Source organism: Chaetura pelagica, unplaced genomic scaffold (genome assembly GCF_000747805.2).
Source record: "Chaetura pelagica isolate M959 unplaced genomic scaffold, ChaPel_1.0 scaffold308, whole genome shotgun sequence".
Lineage (NCBI taxonomy): Eukaryota > Metazoa > Chordata > Aves > Apodiformes > Apodidae > Chaetura > Chaetura pelagica.
In genome coordinates this window covers 1,871,828-1,887,071 of record NW_009954442.1, presented here as the reverse complement: position 1 = coordinate 1,887,071, position 15,244 = coordinate 1,871,828, and the positions used below count along the sequence as shown (strand labels likewise).

General features: G+C 36.1%; 1 protein-coding gene across 1 annotated transcript in view; it reads right to left on the bottom strand.

Annotated features, from left to right (window-relative positions):
* DMD (dystrophin) overlaps nucleotides 1-15,244 on the bottom strand; it is a 909,379-nt gene that overhangs the window by 377,083 nt on the left and 517,052 nt on the right. Inside the window, exons 45-46 of the mRNA XM_010004489.1 lie at nucleotides 4,025-4,177; nucleotides 1,903-2,047 (exon numbers count right to left, since the gene is read on the bottom strand). Of these exons, the coding sequence (XP_010002791.1) occupies nucleotides 1,903-2,047; nucleotides 4,025-4,177 (298 nt within the window). The remainder of the gene's footprint in view (nucleotides 1-1,902; nucleotides 2,048-4,024; nucleotides 4,178-15,244) is intronic.

Sequence of the window (15,244 nt, the reverse complement as noted above, 5' to 3'; positions counted from 1 at the left end):
AATGAGCTTATAATTCTTTTTTTTTTTTTTTTTTTTTTTTTTTTTTTAAACCAATGGGAAAAACCAAAAAAGGTTTTAATTTTTTTTTTTTTTTTTTTTTTTTTTTTTTTTTTTTTTTTTAACAAATCTCAAGATCATATGGGAGATAAAACACCTTCAGAGAAAGATAATGCTTACAGAGAACATGTATGGATTTGAGTCTTGTAATTTGCAAACTCGGTTTCTGTCCATTAAAAAAATACACTGATTTTTTTCAGATTCTTTATATTCAGGTACCAAGGGACAGTGAGATTTCTCAGTTTTATAGATCTCCATAGGTAGATAGCTAAAATCAAATAAGGTAATTAAATAGTGATCTCAAATGGAAGTTCCATTTACTGGACTTAGTCTCTTTGAGGAATAAATGTAAGTTTTGAAGTGGTATATTTCAAGCCTAGTATCTTGCCTGAAACTTTACTTGGGCCTAGGAGACAAACTTGTAAAGAGAATGAATTACTAAACTGTCGCTTTATCCTGCACATTTCATCCAGACCTAACTACTTCAATAGCATTAATAGTTGCTATGACTGTGACAAGTAAGGTGGAACATTTCTGCATCAGCCAGCAGAAAGTGAAAATGCAAAGTAGGTAAAATCTTACTTTCAGAGACAAATTACAGATCTGATAAAAATGTATTTGTGTAATTTTCCTAGAAGGTTGTTGGGGTTTGTTTGTTAGGTTGGTTTTGGGGTTTGTTTTTTCCTGAAAACTAATGCTGTCTCTTTAATACTCAGCTCAGATATTCAAATCATGGTGCTTACATTCAGCTACATGTATGCTTACTTCACCTAGTAAGCGATACTATTTGATCTTGTAGTGTTCAGGATTCTTCTATATATATTGATTTCAGGAATCCATTTGTAGATAAAGACATACTTCTATTCTGAGAACCCAAATAATTACTTATGTGTTCAACTTGGAGTCTGTGAATGTGATCAATATTCATTATCCACTTTTGCTTGAACCATTAGCTAATATTCTGAACCTTGCCATACTGCTTCTATTAGGAAGAAACTAATGAGAATCCTACATCAAATAACTGCTGTTTATTTCCTAGATCTGTGCTTGAAATTCAACTGTGTTCACAGAAATGGTAACGAAAACCCCCCAGGATGTAGCATTGTTGATGAGAAAGTCTAGCTGGTCTTTTCAGTAAAGTACTCAGAAGTTTTTCTCACCATTTTTTCCCCACAGAGCTAAATATAAATCCCTCTTCCTTTTTTTCCCAAGCATCCCATAAACTATGACAAATAGATACCACAAGTTAATTTCCCAGATTCTGATTTTGCCATCAGTTTCAATAAAGATCCTCCAGCTCATTCTACATTGAAGTTTTCTGACCAAGCTAATCCATGTCTTCCGTGGTGGTCCTCTGGATAATGTTTTCTGTAATTTTTGCTACACGAGAAGCAGAAGCTACACAAGAAGTGTGGTGGAACATGAAACAGAGATCGCAGCTTCCACCTTGAAGTTGAGGAGAGAATTAGGAAATGCTTCCATAAAAGCAATCAGCCATTTCTACTGCCTCACAAACACCTAAATCACAAAAGCTGGAATTTTTGCGGTACTTTCAAAACAGACGGGTTACAAAAATAATGCTCTGCGTTCCACCCTTAAGCAGCAGACCTGCAATTTAGGGAGGTTATTTGGACGCAACATCACCACTTCAGGCACTAATGGTCTTGGTTTGTTGTCATTATTTCTCACAGCAGTGTATTGTACACATTTGTCTTCCTCAGGTTCAGTACACATATAAATGTCTCTTCATACAGAGGAAAATAATACATACTAGAAAATACATAAAGCAAATATTTGCTGCAGATTAAAATTTTATAACACAGTTATATGACTAATATGTCTAACCTTTAACAAGCGATGGTTAGCCTCCTTCAGTGTACTCTCAAGCTCATGTTTTTTGTCTGGATTCAGTGATGCACTTCCAAGTGCTATTCCTCCAGTTTCAGTTAATCGCTTCAGTATTCCCTTGTGCGGTGGCAGCTTTTCAATTCTTAACTGGAACAGACAAATGCAGCAGTTAAGATGAACTGTGGTAGAATTTCCAGCTCTCTTATCTTCACCCTTATCGATCTGTGCATCAGCTGAAGGAATAAACTCAATTCAAGTCGAAATAACCATTATTTTCTGAATATAGAAGGCTAGAAAGCCCCAAAAGAGTCTGTATACATGGATAAAACCTACAGAGAGTCCTAAAAGTCAAAATACGGAATTTCTCATTATATTAATTACGACTACATGATAAATTCCACTTCTTGACATGCAATAGCTCATGAATCTGAATTTTTATAATCTTTTAATATGGTACGAAGCAAGCACTTTGGAGAATGGTTTTAACATGTTCCATGCTGTGAACACAATCACCTAGATGGTATGTGGTGAAAAGGCCAACTGCCAGTTTAACCTCATAATTAAGAATGTTCATGTTTGTTCATAAAGAATAAGGTAAAGCCAAAGGATGCAAAACATCATCTAAATGTACCAGTTTTCCATAATGTATGCAGTTACTGAAAACTTACAGTGTTAAGGTAATTTGATCTATCAGCTAGGGATAATATAGCTTACAATGTTCTTCAGGTTTGATTTTTGGTTTGGTTTGTTGGTTTTTTTGTTGTTTTGTTTTGTTTGAATCAACTTAAGGAGGTAAGTATCAAATTAAACACACTGCAAGCTAATGCATTAGTATTTGCTGCATTGCAATGTATTCTCTTGTGCAGCTCCAAAAGAAGAAGGTAGACTTTAAAATTATATAGAAATAAGAGATGCTAACACATTAAATTTTGGGTTATATATCTCTTGAAATTACTACAATTGTAAAATACTGGTGTATAAATGAGAAGTGGGAGCCTTCAGAGTTCAAAACAATCAATTTAGACTTTAAACCTATAATCAGCACTGCAAATTCTAAAATGCATCTAACACACCTTATATTTCTTTGCCTTTATTCTGATATCCTCAACATGACGGCAAAGCCTCACCAATCCTCTGCCCAATTCACTGACATGCTAAACAGTCAGAGGAACAAACTCAGCACATGGCTAAGTTTTCATTTCCTCAAATGCTATGCAGTAATTATTATTTTTTTTTTCATTGACAGCATCTTGAAGACAGATTTCTACTAAAGAATCTTTTAGATTTTGACAATATTTTGTAGAAAGAAGAACAGAAGAAACTATGATGAGTTTCCTTCAGATTCTTAAATGCTCTATTTCATCACTGCTGAATTTGTTCAACTTGAATCGGCATGAAGGATAACTATTCCTTATTCTCAAAAGGAAATGAAAGTTTTAGGCAATCATTCTACAAGTAATATTCATTTTTCAACTATAGTTTAATGTATTATTGTGTAAGTTATTAAATGTAGTGATTCTAGTGGACACATTTCAGAAACTAAACATAGCAACTTCTACTGGATATATTTATTAGTATATCATAGTCTAAAAGTTATAACAACTTCATTAATATACCCAGCTTTTAAAAACATACATTTAATATTCTGTTGTTTGGGTTTCTTAAAGTATTTTTTTTAAAGTCACCCAGATGTTTAGTCTAGAAAATGTTGTATTGATATTTTAAGCAGTTGACATTTATAATTATGCATCCAATTCTAGATACTCATGTGAAATACTGAATACCATTTCATAAGTAAGAAGTTATAAAATATTAACAAGATGCCTATAGAGAAATGTTTTACGGATAAAACAGTCCTGTATTAAGAAATGAGGAGGAAAAAGACAGTGATCAATTACCAAGTGATAGGACAGGTATTTTCCTTTCAGTACGTTTTCCTTAATTTTCTGAATTTAATGTGATCAGTACATATCTGTAAATGGGTTTTGAAATTCCACTGCTTTGATTTATCTAAAAAAATTAATGGCGTGTTTGATGACAGAAGTCTTATCCAAAAATAGTGTTTAACTTCTTCAATATAGAATTGATAAAGTAAGAAAATATGAAGAATAAAACTCACAATACCTTTACTTTGCTAAGGCAGTCTCTTAACTGGTCTTCATTCCCTGGTTCAAGGGGAATAGCAATAATTCTGTCTGCTTCCTCTAACCATAAAAGCAACTTGTTTAAGTCTTCTTGAAATTCTGATAAAATATTCTTTTCTTCCTCTAGCCTGCAATAAAAATGTGAAATTAACCTTTCTATAAATATATATTTATTGTGAAGTGTTTATCCATACTAAAGAAAGACTATTGAAAAATGAATAATTATAATTATATTAATTATTTTAAAGTGTGTTGTAAATTTTTAAATACCAAAATGGTCAGATCAGCACCCTTTTAACATGACATTAAATGTATTTTAAAAGAAAATCTAAAGTCAGAATTTGCAACATCACTAAATTCAACTTCTGGATTACATGTGGCAGGGAGCAAAAAAGCACAATAGAACAGCGAATAATTCAGACCAGATTTTTGTCCTGATGGACAGCAGAATGACCATGAGCCAGCAATGTGCCCTTGTAGCCAAGAAGGCCAATGGCATCCTGGGGTGCATTAGAAAGGGTGTGGTTAGTCAATCAAGAGAGGTTCTCCTCCCACTCTACTCTGCACTGGTGAGTCCACATCTGGAGTATTGTGTCCAGTTCTGGGCCCCTCAGTTCAAGAAGGACAGGGAATTTCTTGAAAGAGTCCAGTGCAGAGCAACAAAGATGATTAAAGGAGTGGAATATCTCCCTTATGAGGAAAGGCTGAGGGAGCTGGGTCTCTTGAGCTTGGAGAAGAGGAGACAGAGGGGAGACCTCATGAATGTTTACAAATATGTAAAGGACAAGAGTCAGGAGGGTGGAGCCAAGCTCTTCTCAGTGATGTTCAATGACAGGACAAGGTGCAATGGGTGCAAGCAGGAGCATAGGAAGTTCCACATAAACATGATGAAAGGTTATTTATTTTGAGAGTGACAGAGCACTGGAACAGGCTGCCCAGAGAGGTTGTGGAGTCTCCTTCTCTGGAGACATTCAAAACCTGCCTGAACATGTTTCTTTGTGACCTACTCTAGGTGATCCTGCTCTGGCAGGGGCAGTTGAGTAGATTTCTTTTGAGGTCCCTTCCAACCTCTATCATTCTGTGATTCTGTGATTAGCATTTTAAGACTGTAATACAACATCACAGTGGAGACTCAAGGTCAGTATCATTAATTTATTATTTCCAAATGCAAAAATGTATTAAGGCAGAATGCAAATAGTTTTAAATTTCTCTGGTCTACCCTGCTTTCCATCATGGTCAGTGTCCAAGGAACACACTGAGAAGTCAAATGACTTTACACCTATTTTAAACAACACCTTCATTTACTTGCAACTTTTTTTTTCTTTTTTTTTTAGGAAGCTCTGTTTTCTGATGGCTGAGTTAATCAAATATGTTGTTTTAGAAATGATATGTGAATAAGCTTCAGGCAAAAAAGAAATCAATAAAAAGTGTCAGATTCACATAATCTAACAAAAAATACTGAAAACAATTACTGTTTGACACACTTGCATGCTTAGAAACTACAGATTGAAAACTCCTATTCAAGCAGAGCCAAAATTTAAAGATTTCCCACAGACAGCATGTATTTTACAAAAGTTTGTAAATCTTTCCCCCTATATTAAGAATACTAAGTGTAAGTCACTAAAATATATTACTTTTTTTCCCCTCACTGTAATTTCCAGAGAATAGAACTATTCTAGCAACTCAAGTGTTCCATGCTTGAAACACTTATTTACAGGTTGAAGAAAGCTGCTTCCCTAAAGTCTTAAATAAAAGCATTTGGCTAGAGGGAAAACAAAGGAAGAAAAACTGCAGGATTTTTAAAGTTCCTTTTAAATAACAACATTCTGGTTACAGTGCAAAATGGGAGAAGCCTGGTTTGGTCAGTAGTGAAAATTCTAGCAGTGAAAATTCTAGCAGTGAAGAAGGGCACAAGCATATGAGCTGAATTAAATTTCCTTTTACAAGAAAAGAATCATCTGACTGCATGGTATATGCAAGAAATATTTTTAGATCAATATTTTTGAGGAGGCAGAGTCCTGTTGTTGGAATGCTGACTTTTACAAAATAAAAACCAGGAGCATACAATTCAACAATTATTTCACATAACCTGCAAATTAGAAAAACTTCTGCTAGTGCTTTACCTGCCTTCCATCTTATTAGAGTGTACTGCATATCCTTAACAAGGCATCCTTGCAAGATGAGAAGTGATATATGAGATGAATAAACACCCTTTGGGTGCTACAGGCTGCTCTCCAAAATAGAGGAGACTATGAGAATAAAGTACGAAGGACAACACTCTTGACCAGACTTCATTATCAAGCTGCTACATTCCACAGCCTGACATAGCTTAAAGAGACCTGAAAAATATGATAGCTGTGACACAGGCTTTACTGGATGGTAAAAATCAGGCAAGAAGACATCACTACAAAGATGTTCTTGAAAAGCAAAAGTGTTTCCATTTGACTTATAAAACCAAACTCTTGAAAGTCTCTTGTGGTCATCCTAAATCTGTCCTTTCTTTTGTAGTTAAAGAAAACCTAAGCAAGCAGTAACTTCAACAATATATGCAATGAATATCTTGGATAATAAAAACCTTATAAAACAGTATTATGCATTCAAATTTCAAAAGAATTATGAATAAGTAGCTCCAACTTTCAGAATTTTTTTCTTTACTGCACAGTTCAATGATGTTCTCTGTTCATTTCTAAAATATGAAGCATTATTTCATTGTTTACCTTCAAGTTTAATGTTTTTGGTAGAATTCATTTAAGCATGTAGCAGTGATAATAATGAGTAAGATATGTAAAACTCTCAATCTACAATTAAGTGCCAGATATTTTATTTCTTGAGTCAATCCAATGCATTTAGGTAAGAAATACAGCACTGACTTCTTGAAATATTTATTGTGAATTATAAATATTCTTAATACGTTTTCAGAAAATGGATTTGCAGTGATTATAGCTGAAAAAAAATTATTTATACAGAAAATGTGCAGAATGTATTATTAAGTATTGTGAAGTTCAATAATAAATCATGCATTCAGTCATAATAAATATACAAATTTCATGTAAAGGAGATTAGTAAAAGCCAGTATATGTTTAAATGGAGGAAGCTTCTTTCCTAGCTCAGCTGATATATCCACAGATTGCTATTATCTCAAGCATTTCAGATGGATTATAGCTGGAGTTCCAGGTAAGCGATAAATTTAAATCTGCTCTCACACAGGATAAGCTTTTGTCAGCTAATGTTCAAGAAACAGACAGAGAGAAGTCACATGTTCTAAGGCTACAGCAGTATGGTTATATAGGTTTTAATCATCTCTTATGAGAAAACAAAAGACACTATGAAGATGAGGACACACTTAAGTGCTTACTGGGAAGTGTGTACTAACAGAAAAACAGAGGCGAACCCTACTGTACCAGCCAAGGGACACAGAATCAAAGAATCATTTAGTTTGAAAAACATCCTTAAGATCATCGTGTCCAGCCACAAAACTAACAATGCCAAGTCCACCACTAAACCATGTCCTTAAGCACCAAATCTATGGGTTTTTTTAACACCTCCAGTGATGGTGACTCAACCACTTCCCTTGGCAACCTGTTCCAGTGCCTGACAACCATTTCAGGGAAGAAATTTGTTCTAATACCCAATCTAATCCTCCCCTAGTGCAACTTGAGGCTATTTCCTCTTGTCCTATCACTTGCTCCTTGGGAGCAGAGACCAACACTCACCTTGCTACAAACTCCTTTCAGGTATCTGTAGACAGTGATAAGGTCTCCCCTTAACACCCTAAGCCTCCTGTACACCATGCTGAAGCACCAGCTGGAGAACAATATAGAGATGCTGTGGTTTTCCTCCTTTCTTCAAGCTGTATCTTCCCCTAATTTAAGCTATTTAGTCAAAACTCTCCCTCTCCCCAGTAAATTGCATAGGTTTAGGTTTTGTAGTAGACAAATTAAGCAGTAAAGATTGACACTTCTTTAGATTGCCAGACAAAAGACATGCACTGACATGAGTGGACTGTGGAAACTAATATACACTGTCATTCTACTTTTCTGTGGCAAAAAAAAAAAAAAAATTGCAAATATTTCTAGGTGGTTTCAGAAACCAACATTGCAACTTTTAAATACACTGTTGTCCTCACGAAAAGCTCCTTGATCTGATTTTACATGCTGTAAGTGCAGAAGACAAAATAAGTTTTTGAAAACTAAATTTGTGAGGTCATTGTAAAAAAAAAATCCAACCAAACTATAATAAAATTTGATTGAGAATATAATTTCTTTAATTTTATTTATTTATTATTTAATTTATTAGGAAGAATAATTATTTCATCAAATACGTTGATTTCATTTACTTCAATGTTTGGCCACAGCTGTTTGGTCAGTAGCAGCTGAGTTTTCATAGAAGCAACACTGCTTTGCTCTGGGGAGAGAAGAGGAAAGTTTAGTAGATCAAGATTCTTAAGAGTTTAAGTGAACAGTTGATTTATTGGCTGGTCATTAAGTTAAACTAGCAGGAAGTCAAAGAACAAGACGAATTAAGGTAAGATTTTATGATCCAGAATATGAAAATCATATCTATTCATAGACTTAAAATTCAGGGTGATCTATAGGAAATGTAATAATTGTGATTCTTTTAGAAATAGGAACTGAATACTATTAAATAGCATGAACTGTTTAATCAAGAAATCTATTGCAGAACAAAAATTATTGATACTGTAAAGCCATAAGCAAAGCTGATACAATCATAGAATCATAACATCACAAAATGTTGCAAGAAGTTGCAACACTGCTTTACACCATATTTGAAAAGTCATGGCAGTCTGGTGAAGTTTCCACTTACTAGAAAAGGGTAAACGAAACCCCCATTTTAAAAAAGGGAAGGAAAGAAGACCCAGGGAACTACAGGCCAGTCAGTCTCACATCTGTGCCCAGGAAGATCATGGAGCAGCTCCTCCTGAAGGCTCTGCTAAGGCACATGGAAAACATGGAGGTGGTTAGTGGCAACCAACATGGCTTCACCAAGGGCAAATAATGCCTGACAAATTTGGTGGCCTTTTATGATGGGGGTCACAGCATCAGTGGACAAGGGAAGAGCAACTGATTATATCCACCTGGACTTGTGCAAAGCATTCAACACTGTCCCACATGACATCCTGCTCTCAAAATTAGAAGGATATGGATTTAATGGATGGACCACTCAGTGGATAAGGAATTAGCTGGATGGTTGCATTCAGAGGGCAGTGATCAATTGCTTGATGCCCAGATGGAGACTAGTGACAAGCAATGTTCCTCATGGGTCAGTACTGGAACCAGTGCTGTTTAACATCTTTGTCAGCGACATGGGCAGTGGCATTGAGTGCACCCTCAGCAAGCTTGCTGATGGCACCAAGCTGTGTAGTGTGGTTGACACGCTGGAGGGAAAGGATGTCATCCAGAGGGACCTGATAGGCTTTAGAGGTGGGCCCATGCCAACCTCATGAAGTTCAAAAAGGCCACATACAAGGTCCTGCACCTGGGTTGGGGCAATCCTAAACACAAATAGAGACTGGGTAGAGAATGGATTGAAAACAGCCTTGAGGAGAAGGACCTGGGGGTGTTGGTTGATGTAAAGCTCAACATGAGTCAGCAATGTGCACTTGCAGCCCGGAAAGCCAACTGTATCCTGGGCTGCATCAAAAGAAGCATGGCCAGCAGGTCAGAGGTGATTCTACCCTTCTACTTCACACACACATGAGACTCCACCTGGAGTATTGTCTACAGTTCTGGAGCTCTCAACCCAGGAAGGATATAGAGCTCTTGAAGCAAGTTCAGAGAAGGGTTACAAAAATGTTCCAAGGGCTGGAGCACCTCTCCTGTGAAAACAGGCTGAGACAGTTGGGACTATTTGGCTTGGAGAAAGAGGCTCTGAGAAGACCTTATAGTGGCCTTCCAGTACCTGCAGGGGACTTACAGGGAAGCTGCGAAGGAACTTTTTTTAGCTGGAAGAGAGTAGATTTAGGTTAGACATCAGGAAGAAATTCTTTAGTGTGAGACTGGTGAGACACTAGAAGAGGTTGCTCAGGGAGCGTGTGGATTCCCCATCCCTGGAAGTGTTCAAGGCCAGGTTGGATGGGGCTTTGAGAAACCTTGTCTAGCGGGAAGTGTCCTTGCCTATGCAGGAGGGTTGGAACTCGATGGATGATCTTTAACCTTCCTTCCAAGCCAAACCATTCTATGAATCTTTGGAAACTGTTCGTGTCTTTATATATGTGTATATATACACACACATGCATAGACAAACATAAATACAGGTATATGTATATATAAACACATATACTTAGATTTATACAAAGAGATAAGTGAACACCATAAATAGCAAATAAGCAAATGAACAGCCTTACTCTCTTGGTTTTGCCTTAAAAATTTCTTATGGGAACATGCATGACTGTTTTCAGAAACTGCTGTTTGTCTAGGCCAGGTTGGATGAGGCCATGTGCAACCTGGCCTAGTGTGAGACATCCCTGTTGATAGCAGGGAGGTTTGAACCTGATGATTTTTAAGGTCCCTTCCGACTTTAACCATTCCATGATTCTATGATTCTGTATCAATGGAAAGTCCTGAAGCTGCTGGACTTTAATATTTCTTGTGCCTAAGTACTATAGCTCTGAATCTCTTGGGAGTACTATTCTGCAGCCAGAGTTTCTGGACCTTCCTGATGCATATATACTTAACCATTTTGATTGTATAGGACATGTAGAGAAGGACCAATTTTACAACATTATATTTATTAGTGTTCTTCACTGAGAGTTTTACGTATATTTGAAAGGTCAAACGCTCTGCTCAAGCCAAAATTGATTATCTAAAGCCAGGTAATCAAAATGTTTGCTTTTGTGAAAATGAAGCAGATGCTCATATATATACTGCAATCTTTGCCTATAAAAAATGAAGGAAAACTTGCTCTCTGTTATTGTAAAGGCGCAACTTCAAATCTCTCCGAGGCAGTGTCCCCCTTTGTCCTAATTACTTGGAAGTCTGGGAATCAGTCTTACGGGGCTACATCATGAACCTCACAATAAAACCTCTGTTCTTCAACCTGATCAGATTCTCCAGAATCTAAGCTCTCAGGAGCAGTTTACTTTTTTTGTTTTCCTATAGTTTTTACTCATTTGTAAAGCTCCTAACTCAGTGGAGGCATGTGATGGTACTCTAAGGTTAAACCTGAGAAAGATACAACTTTAAATATGTTAATTCTGGTACAGAAAATGCAGAGTGTTCAATGCAATGCACCTGAGAGCAAAATTTTTTAGCTTTATAGTAGTTTGAATGAGAAATCAAAAGCTTTCTTTTCTCCTAGCACAGACAGCAACTGGCAAGATTCCTTTTTCATCTTAAGTATACTGTCATTTTTATCACCCTTATTAATTCAACTGCAAACCTTAAATTATTTAAACTTTTCCTAGTCATGAAGGAAATAATTTTACTTTGATGACTAATTTAAATGTTGATCAGTAGAACTGAGTTCTATTATGTAGCAATGTGGGATGTTTTCAACCTAATACTTTCCAGGAATTCTTTTAGAAATGTTTACTATGTGTGTGTGTGTAAATATATATATATATAAATATAGATACAGATATACTTAGACAGATATAGAAATATATATGTGCACAGAAATGTTTCAGAATTCAGACCAAAGAAAATATTGCTCCATAAAGATCTACTTCTTTATCCTAGTCAGGAACAGTATGTAGTATGGTAATGAAAAGGTCCATCGAAATTAATGGGAGCTGCAGGTGCACTTCATAATTTACTTTACGATTTGTTCTTGGTCTGCTAGAACATTATATCTATTATAAATAACATCCTGCCTGACAAGTATCATATTATGCAAGCTACTAAAATCAAGCACTGTCTGTATTAGCTGAGCAGGTTAATAAAATGAAAAGTTTGAACATGATGACTGATTGCACCTTTTGAACAAGTTGATTCTATCACTATAATTATATTTGCAACAACAGATACATGCAGTTTCTAGGTGTTTAAATTCATAGTGACAATGACAAATTTACAGTAAACTGTTATCAAGGGAATATGGGCTTTCAAATCCAAGCCTGAACACATTGGAATAAGGAACATGACCCACCAGTTGACTCAGACATGAGCAGAGTAGCTCTTGAGAAAGCAGTTGGGAGTACATCTTGCACAATAAGCAGGTCACTGAGGAATAAGATGTCCCTTCAGCAGTCCTATAAAGCCAAGCAGATCCATCTCCCTCACAAATCTGTGCACTGTTACATACCACTGCCTTATCTTTTTAAACTATTCTAAGTTGCCAAAGATCTTTTAAACTGCTTCTCTGTCAGCAAATGGTTTATTTCATTAACCTTGAATTGTATCCCATCTTGTCTGGTGGAAAATTCTGAAACTACAGCAAAGATGTACAGAATGCTATATGTTTTTTTTGGACTTCTACATGACTGTTATTCTCTGGCACATTACTTTGTGTTTTCCATATTCAAACACTTCATCTTTCTGTTTGTATTTCTAAATTCATAAGGCCCCTTTGTCAGCTACTCTTACTGTACAGCTGCCTATATGAATTTTATATACATTATACTTCTGGAAGCAAGTTCATTAATATTAAGAAGTAAATAAATAAATTAAAAACATTCTTTTTCCTAATAGCATTTAATAAAACTTATATTTCATAGAAGAGGGATTAGTTTGCCTACAGTATTACAATGAATCAATCACAATTTTTTATGGTAGTCCACAAAATATACTGGATAGATTTTTTTACTATCATTAATACTTAGTTATAATGGTTAACTATTACATAAACATTCACAGCCCATTTCAAGTAAGCTTATATTTTCATTTACAGTTTCTAGAAACCATATGAAATGCATATTGACACTCGTATTTTCTCCATAGTCAACAATGTGATACCAATACCATAGCAACCCGTAAATAGTTTGCAAAACACATCAGATATTTACAGTTCATAACTGCACACAAGTGATGCTGGACTTATTTGGAAGGTGTCAGCTAAAGATAGAAAATATATAGTCACAGGAGTAGGACAGATTGGCACTTATGACTCATATTCCCACTTGCACTTTAGTAATGTTTTGGTGTGGGTTTTTTTGTTGGTTTGTTTTTTTTTTCCCCTTCAACATTCAGCTGTTGTTTTTGTTTTTATGGTATTTCTAAGATTAGGAATTAGTGCATTTAGTAGCTATTTCAAAGACTTTAAGAAGCCACCAAAACAGTAACTTGAGAATTCATAGAAAATATTTACCAAGAGAGAATTAATTTATTTATTTCTGTAAAGAATCACAGAATATAGTCATGGTTGGAAAGGATCTCTGAGATCACCGAGTCAAAAAAAAAAACCAAAAAAGCCCCCACAAAATTCCCTAAAAAACCCCACAACACACAACCTACAATCTCAGCCACTAGAGCATGCCCTGAAGTTCTGCATCCACATGTTTTTGGAATACATCCAAAGATGGTGACTCCACCACCTCCCTAGGCAGACTGTTTCAGTGCCTGTTCACTCCTTCAGGAAATAAATTTTTCCTAATATCCAATCTAAACCTCCCCTGCCCCTCACCTTCAGACCATATCCTGTGGTCCGGTCATTATTCACTTGGGAGAAGAGGCCAAAACCCACCTTCTTACAACCTCCTTTCAGGTAGTTGTAGGTCTCCACTCAGACTCCTTAAACATTCCTAGTTCCCTCAGCTACTCCTCATATGACTTTTTCTCTAGACCTTTCACCATCTTGGTGGCTCTTCTATGGACATGCTCCAGCATCTCAATGTCCTTCTTATAGTGAGGGGCCCAGAACTGAATACAGAACTCGAGGTGCAGCCTCACCAGTGCCAAGTACAGGAGAAATGTCTCTAAAGAACATGGACCTGCTGCAGTGAGTACAGAGAAGGGCCATAAAGGTGACCAGAGGGCCTCTCCTATGAAGACAGGCCAAGAGTTGGGGCTGTTCAGCCTGGACAAGTGAAGGCTCCAAGGAAACCTTATAGTGGCCTTCCAATACCTGAAGGGGGCCAACAGGGAAGCTGGAGAGGGACTTTTTACAAGGACATGGAGTGACAGGACAAGGGGGAATGGCTTTTAACTGGAAGAGAGTAGATCTAGACTCGATATAAATAAGAAACTGGGGCTTTGAACAACCTGGTCTAGTGGGAGGTGTTCCCGCCCATGCAGGGGGTTTGGAACTAAATTACCTTTAAGGTCCTTTCCAACCCAAACCATTCTATGATTCTATGAATATGCAAATATGCTTCATCTGGGTAAGGAATAGAAAATAAAATAATTTAAATGAAAAACATTAGAGAAACTTTCAAAAAGTTTGATGTAAATACTAAACAGTACGAAGTTTAGCTACACTACTTGTAAACAAAATGCTAATTTATACCAGAATTATTTTCTAGTGATTTACTGTAAGAAATCTGAACAGTCAAAAAAAGAAAATTCAGAAAATTCAATATGTAACTAATTTTATGTTGGAGAAAAATAGATTAGTTATTGACTTAACTGTTATGAAATCTCTTCATCCTAAGCTAACTTCTAAATTGCAATGAGAAGCTGCTCACAGCCTTGCATATATGCACTGTTCAGGTGAAGGAAACCAATCACTGGTAAGTAATGTGTTATGGCAAAAAAACACTTCTATGAAGGTAAGGTATGAAAAATATTTTAAAGTATATTTACTTTACAAAAAATATTTTTATTTAGAACAGAAAGCTTGTGGTTTTGTATTTAGGGTATTTAAAGTATTTTGGTAAACATCCTTTGTTCTGTCATTCTTTCTATAATTACTTCAAACTCGCTCAAGTAGAGATCCAAACTGACAGTCAGCAGTTTTAAGCTCGATAAAAGTGCAAATATATTTGCAGCTAAAATATTGAAAAATTCTCTTTCTTGCAACAGAACCCAACTTGAACAAATGTCAGATTGTGATGAATAAAAAATCCCACACATTACTTCTGAAACAGAGGAGGAGTCTAATTCCTGGGCATCTGTTTTCAAAAATTATACAAGACATTTTTAACAAAAAAGGAAAATAAAAAGACCAGCCACCACCGCTTTTACAAGTTTGCTGGCAACCTCATTTCTGAGCCTTCACCCTACCAAGCTCCTGGTCTGAGAAGTTGCTTCTCCTTGTGATAGATATTCCCTTGACTAGCTCTGCCTGGCCCAGGCATTCCT